Here is a 24,844-nt window from a genome sequence, read left to right on the forward strand (position 1 = left end):
AGGGAGCTACTATTCAGGCTTGCAGCCACGAGACCAGCTCTCTTCTCCCTAAATACATGTGTGCTGATTTAAGATCATCGGTAGCTGCCACATACCGAGCCAGACCCTCGGTCCATCTAGCTCAGGATTCCCTGCACAGACTGGCAGTGTTGGCTTCTCTAAGGTTGCAGACCAGATGTCTCCCTCAGCCCTATCTTTGATGGAGGAAGGGGGGGGGGGACTTGGACCCCTCTGCATGCAATGTGTTCTTCCCAGATGTGCCATCTTTATCTTACAGTACTCACTCATGGAGTCTCCCATCCAAACGCAAAGCAGGGCTGACCCTGCTTAGCAAAGGGGAGAAGTCATGCTTTTTATCACAAGACCAGCTCTCCTCTCCTGGGTGACTCTGTAAGGCTACAAATGAAGTGCCTCGCTGCAGCTAGCACCCTCCACTTATGCCCAAGAGAAAAAAGGAGGAGACAGGGCAAATACTGAAATGGCTGGGTTGTGATTTACTTAATTCCACATCTGGGAGGAGAACTGGAGACCCCTCCTCCTATTCTGGAAGCAGCCAGCAAGAAAAAGCCTCACCACCTTCCGCTTCTCCGGCTGGGGTCTTGTGGCAACAAGCATGACTTGTCCACTTTGCTAAGCAGGGCCTGCCCTGCTTTGCATTTGGATGGGAGACTCCATGTGCGTAAAACATTCCCCTTAGGGGATGAGGCTGCTCTGGGAAGAGCATCGGCCTGCTTGCATGCCGAAGATTCTGACTTCCTCGCCTCCCCGCAATTCCTCGAGAGGGCTGAGAGAGACTCCTGCCTGCCACCATGGACATGGAGCGGCTGCTGCCAGTCTGTGCAGGCAATCCACAAGATGAACCGAGGGTCTGACTCAGCATATATGGCAGCTTCCTATATCCCAAAGAAGCTCACTGATATTCTCTGCCCTGGTAAGTTTGACGTATGTAGCCCTATATTTGAATATTAGTTATGCATTTGAATGATGCTATGCATATTAATATATGTATTAGTCATCAAGGACATTACCATAAAAAAACAACATCAAAAAGAGGCCAACATCCGGGTCGCTCGCTTGCCCAGCTGACGTCACTTCTGGGAGCCGCGGCCCTTGGCGTTGTTTATTTCTCCTCGGAAAGCGGAAGCGCCGGGGAACCGGAAGTGGTTCCTCTTCACCCGGAAGCAGTTTCCTGCAGATGCCGGAATCGGACGCCTCGGCGAACGGAGAGCGCCCAAGATGGCGGAGGTGGTGAGTGGGGCTCCGAGGCAGGCGCCGGGGGCATGGCGGGGCTCCGCGGGAGGGTCTCTCCCCGCTAACCTCCCCCTTTTGCAGGTGGAAGTGACCGAGGGCTGCCACCTCCCGGTTCTGCGCCGTAACCAGGAAAACGAGGACGAGTGGCGTGAGTGACGGGCGGCGCGGGAGCCCCCCGAGGGGAGGGGCCGGAGTCCGAGGGGTGGGGGCCTCCCTTGGGAGGGAGTGAGTGAGCTAGGCCTAGGGGTGGCCAGCAGGGGGAGCCCGAGGCACCCCGAATGCCAATCAGACTAGGGGTTAGGTAAGGTTAGGATCAGACCGCAGGGGGTAGGGGTGGAGCCCAACAAGGCGAAGGGGCGTGGCTTGGGGGAGCGCGTGCACTGTCCCCCTTGCTAAGCGGGGTCTGCTCTGGTTTGCATTTGGATGGGAGACAGCATGTGGGAGCATTCGTAAGAGATTCCCCTTAGGGGATGGGGCCGCTCTGGGAAGAGCTGCTTTGCATGCAGAAGGGTCTAAGTTTCCTCCCTGGCAGCGTCTCCAAGATTGGGCAGAGAGAGAGACTCCTGCCTAACCTCGGAGAAGCCGCTGCCAGCCTGGGTAGGCAATGTTAACCTACCGTCTGACTCAGGATATGGCAGTTTCCTATGTTCCTGAATCAGCACAGGTGTATTGGAGAGCTGGTGTCTGGGAGGAGAGCTGGTCTTGTGGCAGCAAGTATGTCTTGTTCCCTTTGCTAAGCAGGGTCTGCCCTGGTTTGCATTTGCATGGGAGACAACATGTGGGCACTTCAAAGAGTTTCCCTTCGGGGATGGGGACGCTCTGGGAAGGGCACCTGTATGCAAGCACAGGAGGAGAGCTGGTCTTGTGGTAGCAAAGCATGGATTGTCCCCAGTTCTAAGCAGGACCCACCCTGGTTTGCATCTGAATGGGAAAGTTCAAGGTGGTGAAGATGGAATAGGGCGAGATGAGGTAGAACTGAGTGATCCTGGGAACTGGGGGTGTCAGGAGAATCCAAAGATTTGGGGTGAGGGTGACACAGTTCAGTGTTCCCTCTAACAGGGATTCCCAGATGTTATTGACTACAACTCCCATAATCCCCAAGCAAAAGCTGTTGCAGCTGGGGATGCTGGGAGTTGTAGTCAACAGCATCTGGGAATCCTTTTTAGAGGGAACACTGCCACAATTGCAGTTCATAGGGAAGGTCAACATTCTGTTGCACTGGGCTGATCACTTACTTCTCAAACCCACATTAGTGGCGTGCACGGAGCCGGTGCCTGCTGGTTTGAAGTGTGTGTGGGGGGGCCCTCTTTAAGAAGGAGGTATGCTGCCGCCCCACCGAACCATTTTAGAAGGCATCGCCATTGGGGGAAATGAGGCAGGAGGGGTAAGCACACCTTCCCCCATCTTTAAAACGATCCCCCCCTCCACCTTCGATCCGGCCGAACCGCCAGTCTTTTGAACCAGATCCGAGGCCCATAAAGGGCTTCCAAACCGGTTCCATGCACATCCCTAACCCACGTCCACTACCCTGAGCTCCTTGGAGGAAGAGTGGGATATAACTGCACAAAATGAATGAATACTAGCCTTTTAGAGTTGGAAGAGATCTTAGAGGTCCAAGCTCCTGCTCCAAGCAGGAAACCGATACCGCATCTCTGATAGATGGCCTTCCAGCTTCTGTTTGAAAACTCTGTGTTGCAGTATCATCTTCTAGGATGTCTATGTTGTATGCATTTTTTTGGAGAGGTATTTGGTGGTGTGGTGGAGATGAGCTCCAGTGTCCGAAATGGCTCTTTCCAAGAGAGTGATGACTAGCAATACATATCAGGGCTGGAGTCTAATCTGATCTAATCATGTTCTTTCTCGTGCTGAGAGACAGTAATGCCCTTGGCCATCTGGTCTTACAACTGGGATTTGAACTTGGGACTCATCTAGGCCTATTTTGGACCTTAACATTTCTACTTTGCATATGGGAGGGAGAGAGGCGTGAGAGAGAAACCTGCCCAATGAGCAGGACTTAGGATCTTACTCTAGAAAGAGTAGGCTTTTCGAGTTGGGCAAATAACAGGATCTCCCAGTATTGTTTGTTTCCCCCCTGGTAATAATGTCCTTTTTCTCCCTTTCTACAGCACTGGCTGAAATCCTCAGTGTCAAAGACATCAGTGGTCGGAAGCTCTTCTACGTACACTACATTGACTGTAAGTAGACGAGTCAAGGATGGCTCCTTCCTCCATTATGGAGGAAGCCATAAACAGAGAATGCTGCAAAGCGGGCTCGTCCCGAATGGAGCTACAGAAGGCCTGGTGGTGGGGATGCTGGTCTCAGACAGGTGACAGGAGCACCTTCGGAGTGAGAAATTGAGGACAGGGTGGTGTTTAATTATTATAATAATTAATATTATTATTATTGGTGTTTACCCCCCTCTGTGGGGAGCTGGTCTTGGGGAAGCAAGCATGACGTCCCCTTAGCTAAGCAGAGTCTGCCCTGGTTGCATATGGATGGGAGACTAGAAGTGTGAGCACTGGAAGATCTTCCCCTCGGGATGGAGCCGCTCTGGGAAGAGCATCTAGGCTCCAAGTTCCCTCCCTGGCAGCATCTCCAAGATAGGGCTGAGAGAGACTCCTGCCTACAACCTTGGAGAAGTCACAGCCAGTCTGGGTAGACAATCCTGAGCTAGGTAGACCAGAGGTCTGACTCAGTATATGGCAGCTTCCTATGTAGCTCACAGTGGCAAGTGTGAGCACCTGTTTTTCTCCTGTTCCTGGAGCTGATTTCATGCTGGGCTCTGGTGTCACTTAGAGCACCTCTGCAGCTCTACCAGATACTGGAGACAAAACCCCTTTTGGAGGCTGGTTAGGGTCCTGGCCAGTGTTCCCTCTAAGGCGTGTGCACATGTGTGCTCTCACAAGTTTTTGGATGTCCGCTCAGTCAATTTTAGATCCCGCTCAGGTTGAATTGGGAAGGCCCCACTCTGATTGCACGTGTGCACCCACTGCTTTGATGTTGCCGCCCAGAACAAAACTCATTCTGCACACAGATGAGAAAATTAGAGGGACCACTGATCCTGGCTACTAAGATCAACTAAAATGTTTAGACTACCTTGCCACAGTGTGTATGTGCACACGCGCATGTTCATAAGGAAATCTGATGACTTAGCGTAGAAATCTGTCTATTGTGAATGACATTGAAATACCCCTGCTAACTTGGCAAAGAGGCACCTTTTAACATGGTGATTCTCTTTTATTTAGCAGGGGGAGAGTAACTGGCCCTCTCCACCCACAGCACAGGACCTCCCGTGACTGTTGCTGGTGTCTATCTTGTGTTTCTTTTTAGATTGTGAGCCCTTTGGGGGCAGGGATCCATCTTGTTTATGTATTATTTCTCGGTGTAAACCACCCTGAGCCATTTTTGGAGCAGTGGTATAGAAATCGAATAAGTAATGAATCGTAATGAATAATAATAATAATAAATACAGCCATCCCAGGTCCTTGGGAAGGACTCGATGTCTAGATAAAACAAACCAGTCAATAACACCTGTCTGTCTGTGTAAACAAGAAATAATAAAATGACATGTAGATGGAGGGGGAGAAAGCTAGGGGCGCCTTCTTCCCCTCTGGTGAGAAAGTCAGAGGGGAGCTAATATAGGCTGCCGTCTGTATAGCAAGGCTTTGGAAGGTCTCCAGTGTGATCACCATGTGCCTCCTTAAGATGGGGGGCGAAAACATTGTGCCTTGCCTTCACCATAGTTAACAAGCGTCTGGATGAATGGGTGACACACGACCGCCTGGACCTGAAGAAGATCCAGTTCCCCAAAAAGGAGGCCAAGACCCCCACCAAGAATGGCTTGCCCGGCTCGCGGCCCAGCTCCCCCGAACGTGAAGTGGTATGGCCCACCGTGGGCTCTGGGGAGGGAGGGGCTGATTGGGAAGCCGGTCATCGGGTGGGCGGCGGCTGGGGAAGAGAGTCGTGGCAGGTCCCCGGGCGATCTCGGACCAAGGGCAAAGGCTTGGGTGTCATGGGGGACGGGTCCTTCCGAAGCGTGGGCAGTTCCGGCCCCTCGGCCATCTTGCCTTGTTGCGGGGCTGGTAGTCCCCCCACACTCCCCCCCCAGATCAGCTGTGCTGCCCCCTTCCCCACGTGTTGGTAACGCCCGTCTTCCTCCCTACTCAGAGGAAGACCTTGGATCTGTCTCTACAGCCAGCCGCAACTCCATCCAGCGGTAAAACCCTGCCCATCCCGGTGCAGATAACCCTCCGTTTTAACCTACCTAAAGAGAGGGAGGCCGTCCCGGGCTCGCCCGACCAACCCCTCTCCTCCAGCTCCTGCGTCCAGCCAAACCATCGCTCAACGGTACGAACCGGCGCCCGGCCGCCCCGGCTCGCTCCTTTTGTGTCTTGTCGACCCGGCCATGTTCTCAACAGGCCGCACCAGCTGGGCGGGGTCGGGCTAGGTCAGGGCCTGCAAGGGAGGCCTCCGGGGAGAGCCCCAGGGTGTCGTGGCCCTTCCCCTTGAGGGCATCCTCTTCCTTTCCACGTCAGCCCGGAGCTGGGCAAGTGCCCCCAATGTCTGCTTTCGGGAAAGGGAGCCCGCCGTTCAGAACAGATAGCTCCGAGTAAGCTCTGTAGCATTTGGGATCCAAGGTCTGCGATGGACTTTGGAACCCGGCTCCAAATACGGCAGTCTGTGCAGCCTTTGTTTACGGCACTCCGCCTTTTCAGCTGGTTTGAAACTGGTTTAATAGCCATGGCTGTTTTATACAGAATTCTGGGGACTGTCTGCAGGGCCTGGGGTGTAAGGGATTCTTTATTAAGTTCCCTTCCCAGGATTGCAGTTTTCAGGGTTCCCCGACTGAGAGCCGTGACCATTAGGCAAGTTCGAAACTGGGTTCCCTTGTCGTGTCGACACGTCCCAAGGCTGACTCTCTCTATTCCCATAAACTGCTACGGAGGCGTCCACTCCCCAGCCCTAGTCGAGAGGGTTTAGTTGAGGTTTTAACTTCCGGCAAACCTCTCGGGGCTCTAGTTTCCAGACATGGCCCTTTCTTTAAGCTCCGTTAAATCTGCCCTGTCTCGAGAACGACCAAGCTGTCGCTGGATAAACAGTCTCTGACGCCGGAGATGAAAGCGGCGTATTGATTGATTGATCGTATTTGTCTTCTTCCCCCATCCCCAAACGTACATCTCCGTATTTGTTCCACGTAGGAACAAGTGCACCCTCCACTGTGGAAGGGTCTGTTTCTGAAGTGTGGGATGGAGACAGAAGTACAGCCCTCATTTGTCCCAGGGTGTCTGATTGCTGGCATCTGTTTCCGAGAGAGGGGGACGAGCAGTCTCTGTGTCGTTCTGTTCTCAAAGTGTCCCTGTAACGGTGGCCCGAAGAGGACCTTCCTTTCCCCCAGCCCCCTTCCTCCTGTGATAGCTGAGAAGGCCCTGCATGGCAAAAAAAAACCCCACCCCACCCCATTCAAGCTGGGTCTTGCCAAGTTTGGAAGTTGCCCTATTTTTTTGCAATGGGGACGCGGCAGTTGGGGACCCAGGGATCAGTGGGGCACAAGGGGAGGAGGAGGCGAGTGGGTCGGCGGCCCAAAATAACCTGCCGGTTTCGTCTCTTCCAGAAGCGGAAGGTGGAGGTGGTTTCGCCGGCAACCCCCATCCCGATGCCAGCGGAGACGACGCAGGCGTCGGTGTTCCCCCAGGTAAGCCGCCGCACAGGCTCCTCGCAATCCTGCATGGGAATGGGGCTCCTCTGCAGTATTCTCTCTAAAAAAAATTTCATCTGTGTGCAGAATGAGTTGTGTTCTGGGCGGGAGTATCAAGGTATTCAGAGTGGGGCCTTCCTGATTCAGCCTGAGCGGGATCTAAAATGAACGGAGCGGGCATCCAAAAAAACTTGTGAGCACAGGCATGTCCGCACGCCTTAGAGGGAACACTGGGGATGAATGGGCTCCTCAGCATCCTGCGTGTGAATGGGGCTGTGCGAGGAATGAATCTCTGGTGGGGGAGGAAGGGAGATCGGAGCCTCGAGATGAGCCTGCCAGGGGTCTCAAAACTCCTAAGAAACGGCAACAGTGTCTGGCGGAAGACAGGCGAAAGGGTAGCTAGTGTTCATAAGAACCTAAGAACAGCCCTGCTGGATCAGGCCCAAGAAGGCTTATCGAGTCCAGCATCCCGTTTCGCACAGTGGCCCACCAGATGCCGCTGGAAGCCACAGACAGGAGTTGGGCACACACAGGAATATGGGAAGCTGCCTTATAGTGAATCAAACCCCTGATCCAACTAGCTCAGTCTTGTCTACACTGACTGGCAACAGCTCTCCACAGCAGCTCAGGGGACTCTCCCAGATCTCCCAGAAGATGCCACCAGGGACTTGAACCTGGGACCTTCTGTGTACAAAGCAGGGTGAACATAGGCAGCTGCCATATACTGAGTCAGACCCTTGGTCCATCTTGCTCAGTATTGTCTACCCAGACTGGCAGCAGCTTCTCCAAGGGCCGGAGTCTCTCTCAGCCCTGTCTTGGAGATGCTGCCAGGGAGGGAACTTGGGACCCTCTGCCCTTCCCAGAGCGGCTCCATCCCCTGAGGGGAATCTCTCACACATCAAGTCTCCCATTCATATGCAACCAGGGCGGACCCTGCTTAGCAAAGTGGACAAGCCATGCTTGCTACCACAAGATCGGCTCTGCCACTGAGCTATCCTGCCCCCATGCAGCAATGAACTCCACTGTGGGGCAGAGAGGGGAATGTAAATGTCAAATATTAGGGGGCAGGAGAGAACCACCCCTCCTGCAACAATCAAACTGGCCAGTGACCTGGAACAAGGGTGTGTCCATGTTGCTGGTCTCTGCGTCATGCAGTTTCATTGCCTTACATCCAGCCTTTTGGAGCTCTATGCTCCATTGGCACCTTCTTGTGGCTCATCTGCCTCTCCAACTGGGCTTGGATTGCCTGGCTGACCTAGAAGGGTGCTCGATAAGGCTGTGCACAAAATTCGACCGAATCGATTCAAATCTATTCATCTCGAAACTGCTGGCACGGAATGGGATTTGCTCGAATTGATTCATATCTGCCTGAACCTGAATCGAATCTGCTCAGAGTTGATTTGGATTCACCCGAATTCGAATCGATTCGAACGAATCCCATTCTGTGCAAGCTGTTTCGAGTTGAATCGATTCGAATCCGTATCGATTTGGTTGGATTTTTTGCACATCCCTCGTGCTAGATGGGCGGTCCAAGCCTTTGCCCCAAGGGAAGGTGGTCTTGGAGGTCCCTTCCAGCGCTGATTCTGTGTGAGCTGCAGGAGGCCTTCCAGTGGAGTGCCCGCAAAGCGTGTGTCTCTCGGTTTCACGTCTGTCTTCCTCCTCTTCTCCAGAATGGTTCTGCCCGACGAGCAGTGGCTGCCCAGCCTGGCAGGAAGAGGAAATCCAACTGCCTCGGTACGGATGAGGTAAGCGCCGGAGCTTCCGGGGGTGCCTCCTTGCACGGACGCAGAAGAAAGAGAGCGATCTCTGCCCACTCACCCGGAATATCCCCCACTTCTTGTGAGCAGGACTCCCAGGACAGCTCCGACGGCATCCCCTCGGCCCCGCGCATGACAGGCAGTCTCGTATCGGACCGCAGCCACGACGACATCATCACCCGCATGAAAAACATTGAGTGCATTGAACTTGGCCGTCACCGCCTGAAGCCCTGGTACTTCTCGCCCTACCCTCAGGAGCTAACCACCCTCCCCGTCCTCTATCTCTGCGAGTTCTGCCTTAAGTATGTCAAGAGCCTGAAATGTCTCCAGAGGCACCTGGTACGTACCACTTCCAGCGATGGAGTCGTATCGAACCGGAACCCCAACCTTAAAAAATGGTTCCGAGGGGTTTTTTCCCCCAGGTACAGGAGGACCTTGTCAATCGCGGGCCCAGCGCTTGCGGTTTTGCGTATCTGCGGTTGGGTAATTGGCACTCGCCCTTGGTATACGCGAGGAAAAACAAGGTGAAATCTACGGATCCACAGATTGGAGGCCGCCGGAAATGGTCATTTCTGGCTGCCGTTTTGTGTTCAGGAGAGATTGGGAGCCATCTTATGGCTCATTTTGACCAAAAAAAGGTCTGAAAATAGCAAATGTTTTGCTTTTAAAAACTGGATTTGGGCGCTTTGCGGGGGCATAGTTGGAACGCAGGGGACCCATGGAGCGAGTAAGGCACTTTATTGTGGTTTTTAGGGCTTGTTTGGCTTTTTTTTTTTTGGAAGCCTCCGGGAACCTAGCTCCTGGATCTCCATTGCCTCGATGCCCTCAATGTCTTCGCAGTTTTGGTATCCGTGGCACTAGCTGAGAATGGAAGCCCCGCGAATACCAAGGTCCTCCTGTCCTGGAATTTAGCCAGAACCTCGCCGCGATCTCTTGGTTGCCCAGAACTCCAAACCCCCAAGGCAGAAACCGGCTCACTGCTGGTTCTTTTGCGGGATAACGAGGACTCCTCTCTGCTCCAGCTCCTTCTGGAGAAACCGGCTGCCCGATAGAGCGAGAGGGCAGCGGAAACAGAACTTCTCCACTAGCCACACGGGTCCCGCGGAGAAGTGGCGGTTTTGGACTCGCCCCACCCCAGAAATAGTCCCAAGGGGCTGTGCAACTTCGGGTGGCCCAGAGAGTTTCCTGGCGAAGGAGAGGGTGTCGGACACGGGGACCTCCCCGCTGCCCTGGCGCGTTGAGTCGGGGAGTTCTGCTGGGCTGCTCTCGCACGGCACCAGTGCATCCCGGCCCGTGGCTGTCAGCCTTGAGATTTCCCAGGCAGCCATCTGGAAAGGATGCGATGAGTAGGCAGGCCTCAGGACTTGTGGGCCTCCTGGGGCTGAGGCCGCCGAGGCCTCGGAGGATTCTTGGACCGACTGGGCGGGTGCAGACCTCGCGCCTGCTGGGGCCGTGCATAAAAACAGAGGAAGCTGCCATATACCAAGGCAGACCATTGGTCCATCTAGCATAGTATCGTCTACTCAGGCCTGCTCAATTTACCCCCCCCCCCCCGCCAGCTGTTTTTGGATTACAGCTCCCATAATCCCCAGCCGCCATGGCCAATAGCCAGGGATGATGATGATGATGATGATGATGATGATGATTTTTACATTTTCTATCCGGCTCTTCCTCCAAGGAGCCCAGAGCGGTGTACTGCATACTTGAGTTTCTCTTTCACAATCACCCTGTGAAGTAGGTGCTGGACTAGGACCGGGGAGACCCGAGTTCAAATCCCCATTCAGCCATGAGACTTGCTGGGTGACTCTGGGCCAGTCACTTCTCTCTCAGCCTAACCTACCTCACAGGGTTGTTGTGAGGAGAAACTTAAGTATGTAGTACACCGCTCTGGGCTCCTTGGAGGAAGAGTGGGATATAAAATGTAATAAATAGGTGAGGCCGAGAGAGAAGCGATTGGCCCAGAGTCACCCAGCTAGTTTCATGGCTGAATGGGGATTGGAACTCGGGTCTCCCCGGTCCTAGTCCAGCACTCGAACCACTACACCACGCTGGCTCTGCAGGCCAGCATCTGCAGGAGGGCCGAAGTTGAGCAGCCCCGGGCTACACAGGCAGGCAGTGGCTTCTCCAATGTAGGCAGGAGTCTCTCCCAGCCCTGTCTTGGAGAGGTTGCTGGGGAGGGAACTTGGGAGCTTTCTGTATATGCCAGCAGGCGGGTGATCTTCCCAGAGCAGCCCCATCCCCTAAGGGGAAGTTCTATAGTGCTCACACCTGTAGTCTCCCATTCAAAAGCAAACCAGGGTGTGCCCTGCTTAGCAAGGGGGACAGTTCATGCCTGCCTCCAGAAGTCCAGCTCTCCTCCCTTGAACCTTTTCCCAGAGGCCTTCCCCTGCTAATTGTGTCCCCCCCCCCCAACCTGGGAAATCAACCTGCGATTCTCTTATTTGCAGACCAAATGTGACCTGCGGCATCCGCCGGGGAACGAAATCTATCGCAAGGGGACCATCTCGTTCTTCGAGATCGACGGGCGGAAGAACAAGGTAAGAGCAGGTGTCGGGCGGGGGTGGGCTTGGGGTCCTTGGGGAAACTTGACTCTGGGGCCCAGGGGAACAGACCGAGCAGGGGGCCCGAGTCGAACCCACGCAGCTGCCTCGGACAGAGTCGGACCGTAGGAGTCCTTGCCAAACCAGACCAAAGGTCTATCCTGTCCAGCATCCTGTGGGCCAGGGCTTCTCCACGTTGGAACCCCAGACGTCATTGGACTTCAACTCCCATCATCCCCAGCCAAAGGCCTCTGGGGCTGGGGATGATGGGGGTTGGAGTCCAATAACATCCGGGAGGGGAGCAGCGTTGAGAATCCCTGCTGTGGGACCACTACGGTGGTTGCCCAGATGGTCTCCGGGAAGCTGGCAAGCAGGGTGTGGAGGGGAGGGGTCTCCACGTGTTGCTCCTGCTCCATCCGGCCGGTGGTGCCGAGCGGTCTGTTGCCTCCGAGCCTGGACGGAGCACCTCGCCCTCGTGACCACTAGTCCCTGATACACTGGCCTAATTACCATCCGAAGCCACCTAAGTCCGTGGACGTTGCCATATCCTGCTCAGACCAAGCCATAGAGTGGTGTGCACAGAACCACGGAGCTGTGGTTCGCCGCCGGGGTGTGTGTGGTTCTTTAAGGGCGGCGGAGGGTACGCACGCACCCCGCACCGCTTACGCTGCCGCCCCACATGCTTTCTAAAAAACAGAGTGCTGGCGGGGGTGGGGGGGCTAAGTGCACCCTCCCCCGCCCTTAAAGGACCCACCCCCCCGGCATCGAACCTTCGAACGGTGCCACATTTGAACCGGTTCTGAGGCCTCTACCACGGCCTCCGGACCGGTTCGTGCACATCCCTAAAACCATATCCTGGTTCCTTGTCCCGGAAGGCCCCACAGAAACCTAAGAGAGACACCGGCAACAGCCACTGGAGGGGTGCTGTGCTGGGGACGGAGAGGGCCAGTTGCTCTCCCCCTGCTCAGGAAGGAGAATCTCCACTTTAGAAAAGGTCCCCCTTGGCTCGGTGAGCAGGGAGGGACTGGGCTTGCTGCTCGGCCTTGCCCCTCCCCAGTTCTTACCAGCAGGGACAGATCCCGCGGCCCCTCTCCCTTCGGGGCCCATGTTCACCGTCTCCCCCCCCCCCCCGCTGTGCTTTCTCCTTTCCTGCAGAGCTACTCGCAGAACCTCTGCCTGCTGGCGAAATGCTTCCTGGACCACAAGACCCTCTACTACGACACAGACCCCTTCCTCTTCTACGTCATGACGGAGTACGACAGCAAAGGCTTCCACATCGTGGGCTACTTCTCCAAGGTGACGTGACCAAAGAACCTAAGAACAGCCTAAGATGGAGACCCATCTAGCCCAGCATCCTGTTTAACACAGTGGCCCACCAGATGCCGCTGGAAGCCACAGGCAGGAGTTGAGGGCAGGCCCTCTCTCCTGCTCTTACTCCCCCCGCAACTGGTACCCAGAGGCATCCTGCCTTTGAGGCTGGAGGTGGCCTGTAGCCCTCCGACTAGTAGCCGTTGATAGACCTCTCCTCCATGAAGTTATCCAAACCCCTCTTCAAGCCATCCAGCTTGTTGGCTGTTACCACATCTTGTAGCAGAGGATTCCACAAGTTGATTACGCATTGTGTGAAAAAAATACTTCTGTTCATTGGTCCTAAATGTCCTGGCCATCATTTTCATGGGATGACCCCTGGTTCTAGTATTATGTGAAAGGGAAAATAATTTCTCTCGATCCACTTTCTCCACACCATGCATGATTGTATAGACCTCTATCCTGTCTCCCCGCAGTTGTCTTTTTCCTGAACTAAAAAGCCCCAGGTGTTGGAGGGCCTTTACTGTAGCCTTGGGAGGGATATCCCTGCATGATCTGGAAACGACTCTTCCGATCAACATCCCCACCCGTGCTCCAGGCAGAGTGGGAATACCCAGCACCAGCACAGCATATTTCTACATTAATCCATGGAAATGCAGAGAGTTGCCTTATACCGGGGTCAGGCCTTTTTGCCTACCTTGCTGCTGCTGCTGCTACTTCTGGCTGCTGTTGGTGTTTCTTTTTTAGATGGTGAGCCCTTTGGGTTCAGCGATCCAACCTTATTTGTTTGTTGTTTCTCTGGGAACTCTGGAAAAGCGGTCGATAAATATTTGTAGTATTCGTATATTTATCGACCGCTTTTCCACCACAGTTCCCAAAGCAATTTACATAGAGAAATAACAAACAAATAAAATGGATCCCTGCCCCTGGTTGAAACTTCGGGGACTTTGGTTGAAAAGCAGTATGTACATATTTGTAGTATTTGTGTGTTTATCAACCACTTTTCCACAAAGGTTTCCAAGTGGTTTACATAGAGAAATAATCAATAAATAAGATGGCTCCTTGTCCACAAAGGGCTAAGCCACCAGCCACAGCCACTGGAGGGGTGCTGTGCTGGGGACGGAGAGGGCCAGTTGCTCTCCCCCTGCTCCATGAAGAGAATTGCCACTTTTGAAAAGGGGGCCTCTTTGCTCAGTTAGCAGGGGGTGCTAACTGTGCAAAGAGCACCTGCTTGTGCAAAGAGCACCCACATTGGCATGCGGCCAATGAACCTCGGGAGGGTCCGTCTCAGAGGGGCTGCTTCAGCTCCATCCGTGAAATTAACCCTCTGCATGTTTTGTCCCTCTCTGTAGGAGAAGGAGTCTACCGAGGACTACAACGTAGCCTGTATCCTGACCCTGCCCCCCTACCAGAGACGAGGCTATGGCAAGTTGCTGATTGAATTCAGTAAGTGGCACCTCTGCCTAGGAAGCTGCTGTATAGAGAGCATTGACCCAGCTAGCTCAGTATTCTAGGCACTGACTGGCAGCAGCTCTCCAGGGCTTTTGGGCCGGAGTCTTTCCCAGCCCTGCCTAGAGATGCTGCCCAGGATTGAACCCGGGTCCTTTTGCCGCTGAGCGACAGCCCGTTCCCTAATACGACGATACCATGAAAGGTCCGGGCGAAATCAACGGAGTTACCTTCTCCGTCCATCTCCTGGCTCATCTCACCCACAGGAGGCAACTACGGCAGTTTGGCCCCAACCTGGCCTCTAAGAGACAGACCACGTCAGCTAGAACCACCTGGAGTTGAGAGGCCCCCCACGTGCTTTTTGGATCCAAACGGCAAACGCGATCCAAGGCCATCGTCGTTCAAATTGCCCAGGTCCAGGCTGGCTCGTGTTACCAGCAGGGAAGCCACTGCCTTTTTTCTCCCCGTGTAGGAGCGTGTCCCTTTAAATGGGTTGTCTTCAAGGCAGTAAGCAGTGGCCAGCTTTTGGCAACCAGATAATGCGGGTCGCTTGCCGGGCATAGGCCCGGCAGCCCGTCCACACCCTCAAGCTGCACAGGCAGAAAGGTCTCCATCACAATCTGACCGGACAGGGCAGCGGCATCTCTGCTGTGCCGGTCGGAATGGACGCAAGCAGTTTGAGCTGCAAAATGTACTGGATAACCCCATTTATTCTCGTGGGTTCCGTTCTGCAGTGGGGAGGGGCACAGAGAGCAAATCCGTGAATAATGGGTCATTGAACAGGATGTAAATGGTGGGGTTAGGTTCCTGCACCGCTCAGAATCGCCCCCGGAATGACAACACTGGAGTCCAGCGACACACATCCCTCCAAGAGTTTAAAAAAATTAGCCCAAAACGGTGGCCTCCGGCCCGTTTCGTGTTTTTTTGTTTTTAAGTGAGTGGCTCCCGATCTCTCCTGAACACAATATGGCGGCCAGAAATGACCTCTGGGGTTATTTCCGGCCACTCCCGCGATGCAGGTGTGACCCTTTCTAGTGTGTGTTTTCCCCCCACGTATACCGAGGTCCGGTGTCCATTACCCGACTGCGGATATGTGAAACAGCAAGCTGGACCACTAATAACATAGGAACATAGGAACCTGCCATATACTGAGTCAGACCATTGGTCTATCTAGCTCAGTATTGTCTTCACAGACTGGCAGTGGCTTCTCCAAGGCTGCAGGCAGGAGTCTCTCTCTCAGCCCTATCTTGAAGATGCTGCCAGGGAGGGAACTGGGAACCTTCTGCTCTTTCCAGAGCGGCTCCATCCCTTAAAGTGAGTATCTTCCAGTGCTCACACATCAAGTCTCCCATTCAGATGCAACCAGGGCAGACCCTGCTTAGCTATGGGGACAAGTCATGCTTGCTACCACCAGACCAGCTCTCCTCTCCTGAGGTTCTCCTGTATTGCAGATTGGTCACCGTGGGCTTCCTAGGGCTCCATCAAGTGCCCCTCTAGACTAGGCCGCAAAAGGCCCCCAAACCACTTGGGAAAGCGCTGCGGGTCAACCTTGTGCCGATGCGGTGGTGAGTGGTGGTGAAGTACACCTTCGTTGCCCCAGTCTCGGCTCCAGATGAAGGCCCATGGTAGCACTTAATGGCGCAGCGGGGAAATGTCTTGATTAGCAAGCCAGAGGTTCCCAGTTCGAATCCCCGCTGGGATGTTTCCCAGACGATGGGGCACACCTCTGTCGGGCAGCAGCGATCTAGGAAGATGCTGAAAGGCATCATCATCTCATACTGTGCGGGAGGAGGCAATGGTCAACCCCTCCTGTATTCTACCCAAGACAACCACAGGGCTCTGTGGGCGCTACGAGTCGACTCCGACTCGGCGGCACTTTGCTTTTATAGCCCATCGTGGTTGTGGAAGCTGTGAAATCCTGAGCTGCACCAGACGAGCTGCCCCTCGGCACCGGAGAACCTCGTTACTCGTGAAACGGCGATGCGCCATTCCGCATATCCGCAGGTGTCTCATTGGCCGTCTTCCGTATCTGTAGATACTTAAAGGGTTCAAGCCCACCTGCCTAAAGAGGACTAAAGTTCCTAAAGAGGACTCACTGCACAATGTTAACCAGCAGCACTTTCCCAAGTGGTGGGGGGGGCCTCGGCGGTCACTCCCACCCATCATTTTGTCTTTGGAAGTCATTTTGTGGCTCGTTCCTTAAAAAAAAAAAAAAAAGACCACCACCACCACCCACCCCCGGCAATTTTTATACTTTGCGGGGGGATTCCTGGGCACATGCGGACTGTGTAGAGCAGGGATTCTCAACGTTGGGTCCCCAGATGTTATTGGACTTCAGCTCCCATAATTCCCAACCAGCGGCCACTGGGGCAGGGGATTATGGGAGTTGAAGTCCCATAACATCTGGAGACCCAACGTTGAGAACCCCGGATGTAGAGCACGCCGCAGTAATTTTGTGCCTTTAAGCTGGGGTGTTTTTTTAGCATTTTCCCTCCACTCTGGAACCTAACCCCCCTTTCCCTGTAGGCACAATGCCTCCTAAATCTCTGTTTCATTACTCAGGGCAGTAGGTAAGGAACGGAACCCGCTGCGGGTAACGAGGCTTGCCTGTATATTGAAATTCTCCCAGATTCGCAGCTTTAGAGCCTTCGAGCACACCTCCGGAACTGTCTCCATCAGGTCGGGCAGAGAGGTGATGTTGTCTCCAGCGTCAAAGGCAGGATGCCTCTGAGTCCCAGTTGCAGGGGAGTCACAGCCGGAGAGAGGGCCTGCCCTCAACTCCTGCCTGTGGGCTTCCAGCAGCATCTGGTGGGCCACCGTTTGATGCCATCCACCCCAATTCAAGATGGCGGACGCATGGATATTTGAGGTGCAAGTGGGCTAACTTGTGAGCCGCTTAACTGATTGGAACCAAATTTGCCACAGCTGTGGGGACACATAGGGGGTGCCCCAATGGTGCAGTTTGTGACATCATCCACCCCGATCTAAGACGGCAGGCGTGTGAATGTTTGAGGTGCAAGAGGTCTGATTTGTGGACCACTTTACCGATTTGGTGCAAATGGGGTCCAGTTGTGTGGATAGTGAAAGGCATGTAGGTAGATCAGTTCTTACTAGAACAATTTGTTTGTTTGTATGTATGGACATTGGCTGGCGCCTGATCTGTTCAAGCCTGGCTCTGGAGGGCTTCAGACCATATCTCTCCCCCGGTGGGTCGGTCTCTCTCTCTCTCTCTCTCTCTCTCTCTCTCTCTCTCTCTCTCTCTCACTCACGGCCCCACTCAGCCTGCCTCCCTCTCCCCACTCCAGGCTACGAGTTGTCCAAGGTGGAAGGGAAGACGGGCACCCCGGAGAAGCCCCTCTCGGATCTGGGCCTCCTGTCTTACCGCAGCTACTGGTCCCAGACCATCCTCGAGATCCTCATGAACCTCAAGTCGGAGACCGGGGAGCGTCCCCAGATCACCATCAAGTGAGTGAGAACTACCACATGTATTGGGAGGGGGACACCCCTAAAATACAGGGATGGGTGGAGGGGGAAACAGCTGCTAAGGCCTAGGCATCTGAGCACCTCCAGCGGATGCCCTCCGCCACCCTGGTGCATGCTGGGATGGCCACGCTGACCTCTTGCTGGCCCCCTCCTCGCCCTGGTTTGCGCTCAAGTCCCTCTTTCCCCCTCCTTCCAGTGAGATCAGTGAGATCACAAGCATCAAGAAAGAGGATGTCATCTCCACGCTGCAATACCTCAACCTTATCAACTACTACAAGGTACCGGGGCTGGATTAACTGTTGTGTGACGCAGGGGTGAAAGAGATGTTGGCGCAGCTTATCAGCCAGACAAAAGATTTTACCCGTCAAGCCATGGTGGGCCATTGCTCGTCGGGATGTTTTCCACTCGCCGGGCATCGTTTTCCACTCGCCACAGACTAGTAGACTAGTGGATTTCTGCAGCCCTGGTGTGATGTACCCCACAGTGCTCTGGTTTCAGGGTCCAGAGCTTTCCCAGGGGAGGTATCTCTTGGTTTAGGGTTTCTTGAAAGTTCTTAGCATGGCAGAACACTGGCCAATTCCCTTAGCCTGTCAGTTTTGCCATCCGTAGCAGTGGCAAAACTAACCAGAACCTCATGAGTGTAGTAAAATGATTCACTTGTGGATAGATGATTCTGTACCCACAGCTTACAGGGGTCAGCACCGGTAGGGGCATACTAATTTGGTGCTAAATACCAGTCAAAACTTTGTACCGAGAAACGTTTTGCAGCCTCTCCACGGTTGGCACAAGTTCATATTTTGCCCTGGGATGGCAATCGCCTTTGGGACCAGGATATTTAAAGGATACCACAAATATTTACTGGCTTTCAACAAAAATTGTTGAAAATTGGGAGCCAGCGTGGTGTAGTGGCTAGAGTGCTGGACTAGGACTGGGGAGACACGAGTTCAAATCCCCATTCAGCCATGAGACTTGCTGGGTGACTCTGGGCCAGTCACTTCTCTCTCAGCCTCGCCTACTTCACAGGGTTGTTGTGAGGAGAAACTTAAGTATGTAGTACACCGCTCTGGGCTCCTTGGAGGAATAGCGGGATATAAATGCAAAATAATAATAATAATAATAATAATAATTCCCAAAGCAGTTTACATAGATATATAGATAAAGACTGCTCCATGTCCCCAAAGGACTCACAATCTAAAATAGAAACCTAAGAGAGACACCAGCAACAGCCACTGGAGGGATGCTGTGCTGGGGATGGATAGGGCCAGTTGCTCTCCCCCTGCTAAACACAGGAGCACCACCACTTTCAAAAGGGGCCTCTTTGCTCAGTTAGCCAAAGTTGTGATGCTGCCTGCTCGAGTTCTCTCAACTTTTTCTGTCTGTGTGCGGAATGGGTTTTCTTCTGGACGCCGGTCATTTGAACTGGTTCGGAGGCTCTGTGCACATCCCCACTATGGAGAAAGCGTCTGACTCTCTTCTCTATCCTCCAAGCTGTTCAGAAGCAATCGTGCAAAAATGGAGAGCTCTTAAAGGGTCACAGTCGAGTCTGGTCAGGCAACTGCCCTGCACAGCCTTCTCCTCTGACCTCAACTCTGTGGTCAAGCTGTCGGCATAGCTTGGATGTGCAACAGCACTTAAGGAAGCTACTTCTTGGCCATAGTGCTCTTTTTTAATTTTAGGAACATAGGAAGCTGCCATATACTGAGTCAGACCACGGGTCCATCTAGCTCAGGATTGTCTGCACAGACTGGCAGCGGCTTCTCCAAGGTTGCAGGCAGGAGTCTCTCTCAGCCCTATCTTGGAGATGCTGCTGGGGAGGGAACTTGGAACCTAGATGCTCTTCCCAGAGCGGCTCCATCCCCTAAAGGGAATATCTTACAGTGCTCACATGTAGTCTCCCATTCAAATGCAAACCAGGGTGGCCCCTGCTTAGCAGGCACGACTTGTCTCCTTTGCTATGTAACATCTGGAGGAACCCAGCGTCGGCACCACTGGTTTTGGAAAAGGGGATTGGGGAAGAATCTGTGTAAACGCATCCCTTTTGCGTGTGTGTCTACACACTCTTTAATCTCTCTCCGCCCCAGGGCCAATACATCCTGACACTCTCCGAGGACATTGTGGACGGCCACGAGCGCGCCATGCTGAAGCGGATCCTGCGCATCGACTCCAAGTGTCTGCACTTCACCCCGAAGGACTGGAGCAAGCGGGGGAAGTGGTGAGGGCAGGGTCTGCCACTGGACTGGAACGTGGCAGGCCCTCCTTGCCGCCGGCCAGGGACAAGCAGGGGGGCCCAGCCGTCCCTCCGGAGCCGTCTTCCGCCCACTCCCCAAAGCAGGCGCCGTTGGCTGGACAGAGACCTTCCGGGGAGCGCAGAGCCACTCCGCCCCGGACCGCCTGTATATAGAACTCCGCGGCTCCGTTTCCGGGCATCCTGTACAAAAGCGGGAACGGCAGCGACCGGCACTGCCGCCCGCCCTCCTGTTGCTTGATGTTTTAGAAGTATTCACTAACACTTGGCACCCAAGGTGTTGGAAGGGGGCCTTCTTCCCGATGGTGCTGGTGAGGGCGGCAGAGAAACCGGACAGCCACCCTCTCTCGATGACATTGCGCTCGCGGCTGCCCTGAAAAAGTACAGCACTTCTCCGGGCCAGAGGGGGCCGCCCGAGTTGCTAGCTGGGGCCCGCGGGGTGGGTGGGGTGGGGAACTTCCAGAACCACATTGGGCCGAGAACGCTGAGGAATGGAAGACATCTGTCGGTGCCCTTAGCCACTGTGTCAAAGTGGCATTCAGTGCTGCTAAGGTGCGGAGAGAGAGAGTCTCGTTCCCCTGCCGCAGGTGACGAGAGTTCGAGGTCAGCACCCAGCGGGGCCGTCTCTCGGCCTCTGGGCCCGCGGAAAGCACCTTTCTGACCCAGAAGACGGACTTCGAAAACCCTCTCCCTTCGGTGATCAGAATAAATTAATGAGACTTTTTAAACTGTGTATACTTCGTTTTTATTGGGTAACCTTTTATTTGGGTTTTGGCCCGGGATGGCAAGAGGGAACAAACGTAGAGGCTGTTTGATCCCAGTGTAAAACACACTTAACCACTGCTTGCTTTGGGTTCATGGTCCACATAAACATCTGTCCTATGCTCTAGGTTCTTTCAGTGCATACTCCCAGGAAAAACTGTGTTTGGTACAGACCTGCGGAGCAGAGGGCCTTCCTCTGGGTAGCAGACGGAAACAGCTTTGAACTAGTTCTATAGTTCAACGCGGTTGTATTAGCTGGTAGGAGCTGGCATCCTAACCCATGGTGCAAAACTTTGAAGCAGATGCTCCACATCGAGGAATTCATTCACACAATCAGAAACTGTGTTCGACCTGGGTTTGGGAGCTGTGTGCGCTCCTAGTTTTCGATTGTGAGGAAGCAAGGTAGGCGGGAAACCTGGTTAGATGAGATTGTGGGGAAGCAAGGTAGGAGGGAATCCTGGATAGCTTTCCCTCCCACCTTGCTTCCACACAACCCAGAACTGGGAGTGTACACAACTTCCAAACCCAGGTCGAACACAGTTTTTAATTGTGTGAATGGCCTCAAGGTCTCTACAACAAGCTATAATTTTGCTTAAAAGGGGGGGAAAGGGTGTGTGTGTGTGTTAAAACCCTGAAGTAGCCAGGTCCTATACAAATCCACACTGCTATGGTATAAACTGTGCTAAAACCCTGCTTTAGAAAGAGCAGGGCAAATCTGCACTTGTGGGTTTAATCTAGACCACTGGGGCCCCAAACGTGGCTTAACATCCAGTCTCTGCAAAGGGAGGTGAAGAGACAGTTCTGCTCCTGTGTCTCCAGAAAACTCCTATTTCAAGCCAGAATGCATCGTATTTTCGGGCATCGACTCCAGGACCCGCTGCACCACACCTCACCCCTCAGCGACAGGGGCGTGGATCTAAAAGGAAAGATGGCAGAATTACTTACTCTGGGAGTGCTCAGATTTCAGCCAGTGTGGCTGGGGATGATGGGAGTTGTAGTCCATCAACACCTAGGGATCCAAGTTTGAGAAACCCTGACTCACACCACATTCTGCAGCCACATTCCTGCCGATAAGATGCCATACCAGAAGTGGAAAGTGTACATGCTTCCGATGAGCCCAGATCAAGGGGAGAAAGAGCTGTGGGGATCAAGCCACTAGCTGATAGGGATCGAGGCAGGAAAAGCGACCAGAATTAAGAGGGCAGGCAACATTTCACATCAGTTTCAAGCTTCTAGTCCTTATTGTTCCGGTTCTTTATGACCCTCAGGAACATATTTATGCCAGAGGAAAAGGCTTTTGGGGGATGTGACAGCCTCCTTGTGGAGTCATAGCCTGTCTTGAGCAGATATAGTGCATTTTTACAAATGGTGTATTTTGGAATGGGGAAGAGAATTAATTCTGAACAGCAGAAACACAGGCAGGGTGACCAGAGCGCTGATCCCCCCTCGGTCATGACCCCCTTTCTCTTAGCAATAGCACTTACATTTATATAACGCTCTATAGCCGAAGCTCTCTAAGCGGTTTACAATGATTTAGCATTTAGGTCAGGTCTATGAATGCAAGAGAACCCCGTTATCTACGGTTCCACATATCCATGGGTTTTTAAAAAAAGACACACAGCCTCTATATCCACGGATACAAAAGGGTTAAAACCCACGTATCCGCAAATCCTCGAGGACCGGAAATGATCACGGAGGTAATTTCTGGCCACCATTTTTGTGGCTCATTTCATTAATAATTGGGCGGGGGGGGAGAAACAGAAAAATTTGTGATTTCCCCACATTTGAGGAGCCACTGTGCGAAACAGGATGCTGGACTAGAGGGGCCGGATCCAGCAGGGCTGTTCTTATGTTCTTATTAATGGGGCTTTCCTGTACGATGAATATTGATATACCTCACAGGCCTGTAAACATAAAATCAAATATTAGCAGCTCTGTTTCCCCAAGTTCCTTGGAGAAAAGGCAAGAAATCCTCACCCCCTTGGCAATCTTTGGCCAGCTGAGGGCCATGATGACCTCGTCGTTGTCGTTGGGCGCCTGCTCCACATTCCACACAGTCAGCGACTCAAAGGTAGACCTTACGCGCACTTTCCGCTCCTGTGAAGAGAAAGGGGGCGGGCAGCGGAGATCAGAGAACTGCCCCACCGGTCCACTCGCCCCACGGTCTAGGACACTCTCCTGCAGATGTTGGCCTACAGCTCCCATAATCCATAATGGCCACTGTGGCTGGGGATTATGGGAGTTGTAGTTAAAAAAACAACCACCACCACCCAGCTGGGGGGGGGGGGGGGCGTCAAAGTTGAGCAGACCTGGTCTAGGAACTCACCTCCAGTGATGACAAGGGCACAGCCTCCTCCTCTAGCACCAGCCCCACGTGGCCCTCCGGGAGATCGACTTGCTTCCCCTTTAAACTCCGGCCGCGGAAAGACACTGCGGATTCTACAGGAGAGACACCAAAGTTACAAGGCTGGGATAGACACTTCCTGAAATGGACACAGAAGATTCCGAAACGGATTCTGACGGCAGAATTCTGAAAGCAGATTCTGAAACCGACACAGCAGATTCTGCGGGGGGGGGGGGGGGTGGAGACACCAAAGTTACATGGCTTGGATAGACACTTCCTGAAATGGACAAAGCAGATTCCAAAACGGATTCTGGCAGCAGAATTCTGACAGCAGATCCTGACAGAATCTTGCAGAATTCTGACAGATTCTGGCAGCAGATTCTGCAACCGACGCAGCAGATTTTGCAGGGGTGGGGGAGACACCAAAGTTACAAGGCTGGGATAGACCAAAGAAAACCACAGCGCCTCTGTGGGCACCAGAAGTCGACACCGACTTGACGGCACACTTTTCCTTTATTGTCTACACAGACTGGCAGTGGCTTTGCCAAGTTTGCCGGCAGGAGCTCTGTCATGGAGATGCCAGGGAGCTTCCTAGGTTCCCAAGAGAGAGGCCCTAAGCAGGCTCCACCCTGGTTTGCATTTGAATGGGAGACCACATGTGAACACTGTAAGAGATTCCCCCCAGGTGGGGTGGAGCCGCTCTGAGAAGAGCATCTAGGTCCCCAGTTCCCTCCCTGGCAGCATCTCCAAGACAGGGCTGGGAGAGATTGCAGCCTGCAACCTTGGAGAAGAAGCCGCTGCCCGTCTGGGTAGGCAATACTGGACTCGATGGACCAAGGGCCTGACTCGGTACATAGCCGCTTCCCATGTAGTCTCCCATTCAAATGCAAAACCAGGGCGGGCGCTGCTTAGCAAAGGGGGCAATTCAGACCTGCTACGCCCACAAGACCAGTGGTGGGCAGCTCATGCCTTGAATCGGGGGTGGGGTGGGGGGCTCGGGATCGGCTCCCTCCCTCCCTCCCGCATCCCGAGCCGCGGCTGCCTGCATCCCACCTGCATCCCCGCCTGGCGCCCCCGGTCCCTGCGGGCGTCGGATGGCCGCGGCGAAGTAACGCTGGACGGCCGCGCCGCCGTCGTGCCGCACCGCGCAGGGCAGCAAATGCAGCCGCTCCGGGGGCGCCTCGGGCCAGGCACCCAGTTCCAGCCGCGCCGGGCCCCCGCTGTCCTCGCCGGCCATGTGAAGCAGCGCCCTCTCGGCCCTCGTCTTCCTGGCTGCCGGCGGGAAGAAGGCAGGATTTCCCCGCCCCGTCCGGGCGCAGCGCCGCCTCCAAGGCCCGCCCGCTTCCTGGGGAGGACGGGAGGAGGCGGCGGCGGCCCGATCGGCCACAGCAGGGGAGGCTTACTCCCGAGGAAGCCGATGCAGGTTTGCGGCTCGAGGCTGGGCCGGCTCCGAGGTGGCCGGCAGGCAGCGTGTTCCGCGCCCTACTTGCTCCCGAGGAAGCGCATCAAAGGCTTGCCATGCGCCTTTACGCAGCAGCTCTGCTTTGTAGATTGAGGACTAAATGGGTGTCTACACTGACCCAGAAGCCCCTTGTTTGCGAGTCAGGGGTCGGGCATGAAGGGGGGCTGCCGGATCCTTCTTCCTGAGAGCCCCACGCGTGGGAGACAGCAGGATCACAGAGGTCGAGGAAGGAGAGTTTTTCGCATACCAGCGGGGATTCGAACTGGGGTCGTTCCATGCCAAGAAATGTAGGAGGACCAGAGAGGGAACTTGGAACGTAGATGTTCTTCCCAGAGCAGTCTCCCATTCAAATGCAACCAGGGCAGACCCTGCTTAGCTAAGGGGACAAGTCCTGCTTGCTGCCACAAGACCTGTTCTCCTCCTAAAATTCATTCATTCATTCGATTTCTATCCCGCCCATCCAAAAATGGCTCAGGGGCTTTACACAGAGAAATAATAAACAAATAAAATGTGTTGGAAAGACATTTTAACGAAAATCCAGAATATTA

At 54.0% G+C, this 24,844-nt stretch overlaps 3 protein-coding genes across 4 annotated transcripts in view; 1 reads left to right on the forward strand and 2 right to left on the reverse strand.

Moving 5' to 3' along the window:
* Nucleotides 1–1,099, reverse strand: part of RELA (RELA proto-oncogene, NF-kB subunit) — a 33,784-nt gene extending 32,685 nt beyond the window's left edge. Inside the window, exon 1 of the mRNA XM_053277887.1 lies at nucleotides 1,029–1,099. Within this exon, the coding sequence (XP_053133862.1) occupies nucleotides 1,029–1,044 (16 nt within the window). The 5' untranslated portion in view covers nucleotides 1,045–1,099. The remainder of the gene's footprint in view (nucleotides 1–1,028) is intronic.
* KAT5 (lysine acetyltransferase 5) lies at nucleotides 1,099–20,456 on the forward strand. 2 transcript variants are annotated; one of them, XM_053277888.1, is made up of 14 exons: nucleotides 1,100–1,248; nucleotides 1,333–1,399; nucleotides 3,378–3,446; nucleotides 4,995–5,131; nucleotides 5,419–5,598; nucleotides 6,863–6,943; nucleotides 8,617–8,691; nucleotides 8,794–9,042; nucleotides 11,151–11,240; nucleotides 12,399–12,539; nucleotides 13,904–13,997; nucleotides 17,306–17,465; nucleotides 17,680–17,761; nucleotides 19,565–20,456. In XM_053277888.1, exons 1-14 carry the CDS (start codon nucleotides 1,237–1,239, stop codon nucleotides 19,697–19,699), a joined length of 1,572 nt encoding a protein of 523 aa, XP_053133863.1. In that variant the 5' UTR covers nucleotides 1,100–1,236; the 3' UTR covers nucleotides 19,700–20,456. The 2 variants fall into 2 exon arrangements, with proteins under 2 accessions (XP_053133864.1, XP_053133863.1); XM_053277889.1 differs by lacking the exon at nucleotides 5,419–5,598 and having other exon boundaries at nucleotides 1,099–1,248.
* On the reverse strand, nucleotides 20,449–24,573 carry RNASEH2C (ribonuclease H2 subunit C). The gene is made up of 5 exons (XM_053278038.1): nucleotides 24,415–24,573; nucleotides 23,888–24,179; nucleotides 22,817–22,929; nucleotides 22,468–22,587; nucleotides 20,449–21,406 (listed from the first exon to the last, which is right to left on the reverse strand). The coding sequence occupies exons 1-5, from the start codon at nucleotides 24,571–24,573 to the stop codon at nucleotides 21,380–21,382; spliced, it is 711 nt and encodes a 236-aa protein (XP_053134013.1). The 3' UTR covers nucleotides 20,449–21,379.
* Between the last annotated feature and the right edge of the window lie 271 nt (nucleotides 24,574–24,844).

This window comes from Hemicordylus capensis, chromosome 14, assembly GCF_027244095.1.
Source record: "Hemicordylus capensis ecotype Gifberg chromosome 14, rHemCap1.1.pri, whole genome shotgun sequence".
Classification (NCBI taxonomy): domain Eukaryota; kingdom Metazoa; phylum Chordata; class Lepidosauria; order Squamata; family Cordylidae; genus Hemicordylus; species Hemicordylus capensis.

Bases quoted from the DNA above. Each gene is read 5' to 3' on its own strand.
- KAT5 (XM_053277888.1), top strand. The intron at 5,132-5,418 runs GTATGGCCCACC...CTCCCTACTCAG, and splicing joins GCTCCCCCGAACGTGAAGTG to AGGAAGACCTTGGATCTGTC. The intron at 8,692-8,793 runs GTAAGCGCCGGA...TCTTGTGAGCAG, and splicing joins ACTGCCTCGGTACGGATGAG to GACTCCCAGGACAGCTCCGA.
- RNASEH2C (XM_053278038.1), bottom strand. From the start codon at position 24,573: ATGGAACGACCCCAGTTCGAATCCCCGCTGGTATGCGAAAAACTCTCC. The intron at 24,180-24,414 runs GTCAGTGTAGAC...CGTCCTCCCCAG, and splicing joins CGCAAACAAGGGGCTTCTGG to GAAGCGGGCGGGCCTTGGAG. The intron at 22,930-23,887 runs GTGGGATGCAGG...TCTCTCCTGTAG, and splicing joins GGCGCCAGGCGGGGATGCAG to AATCCGCAGTGTCTTTCCGC.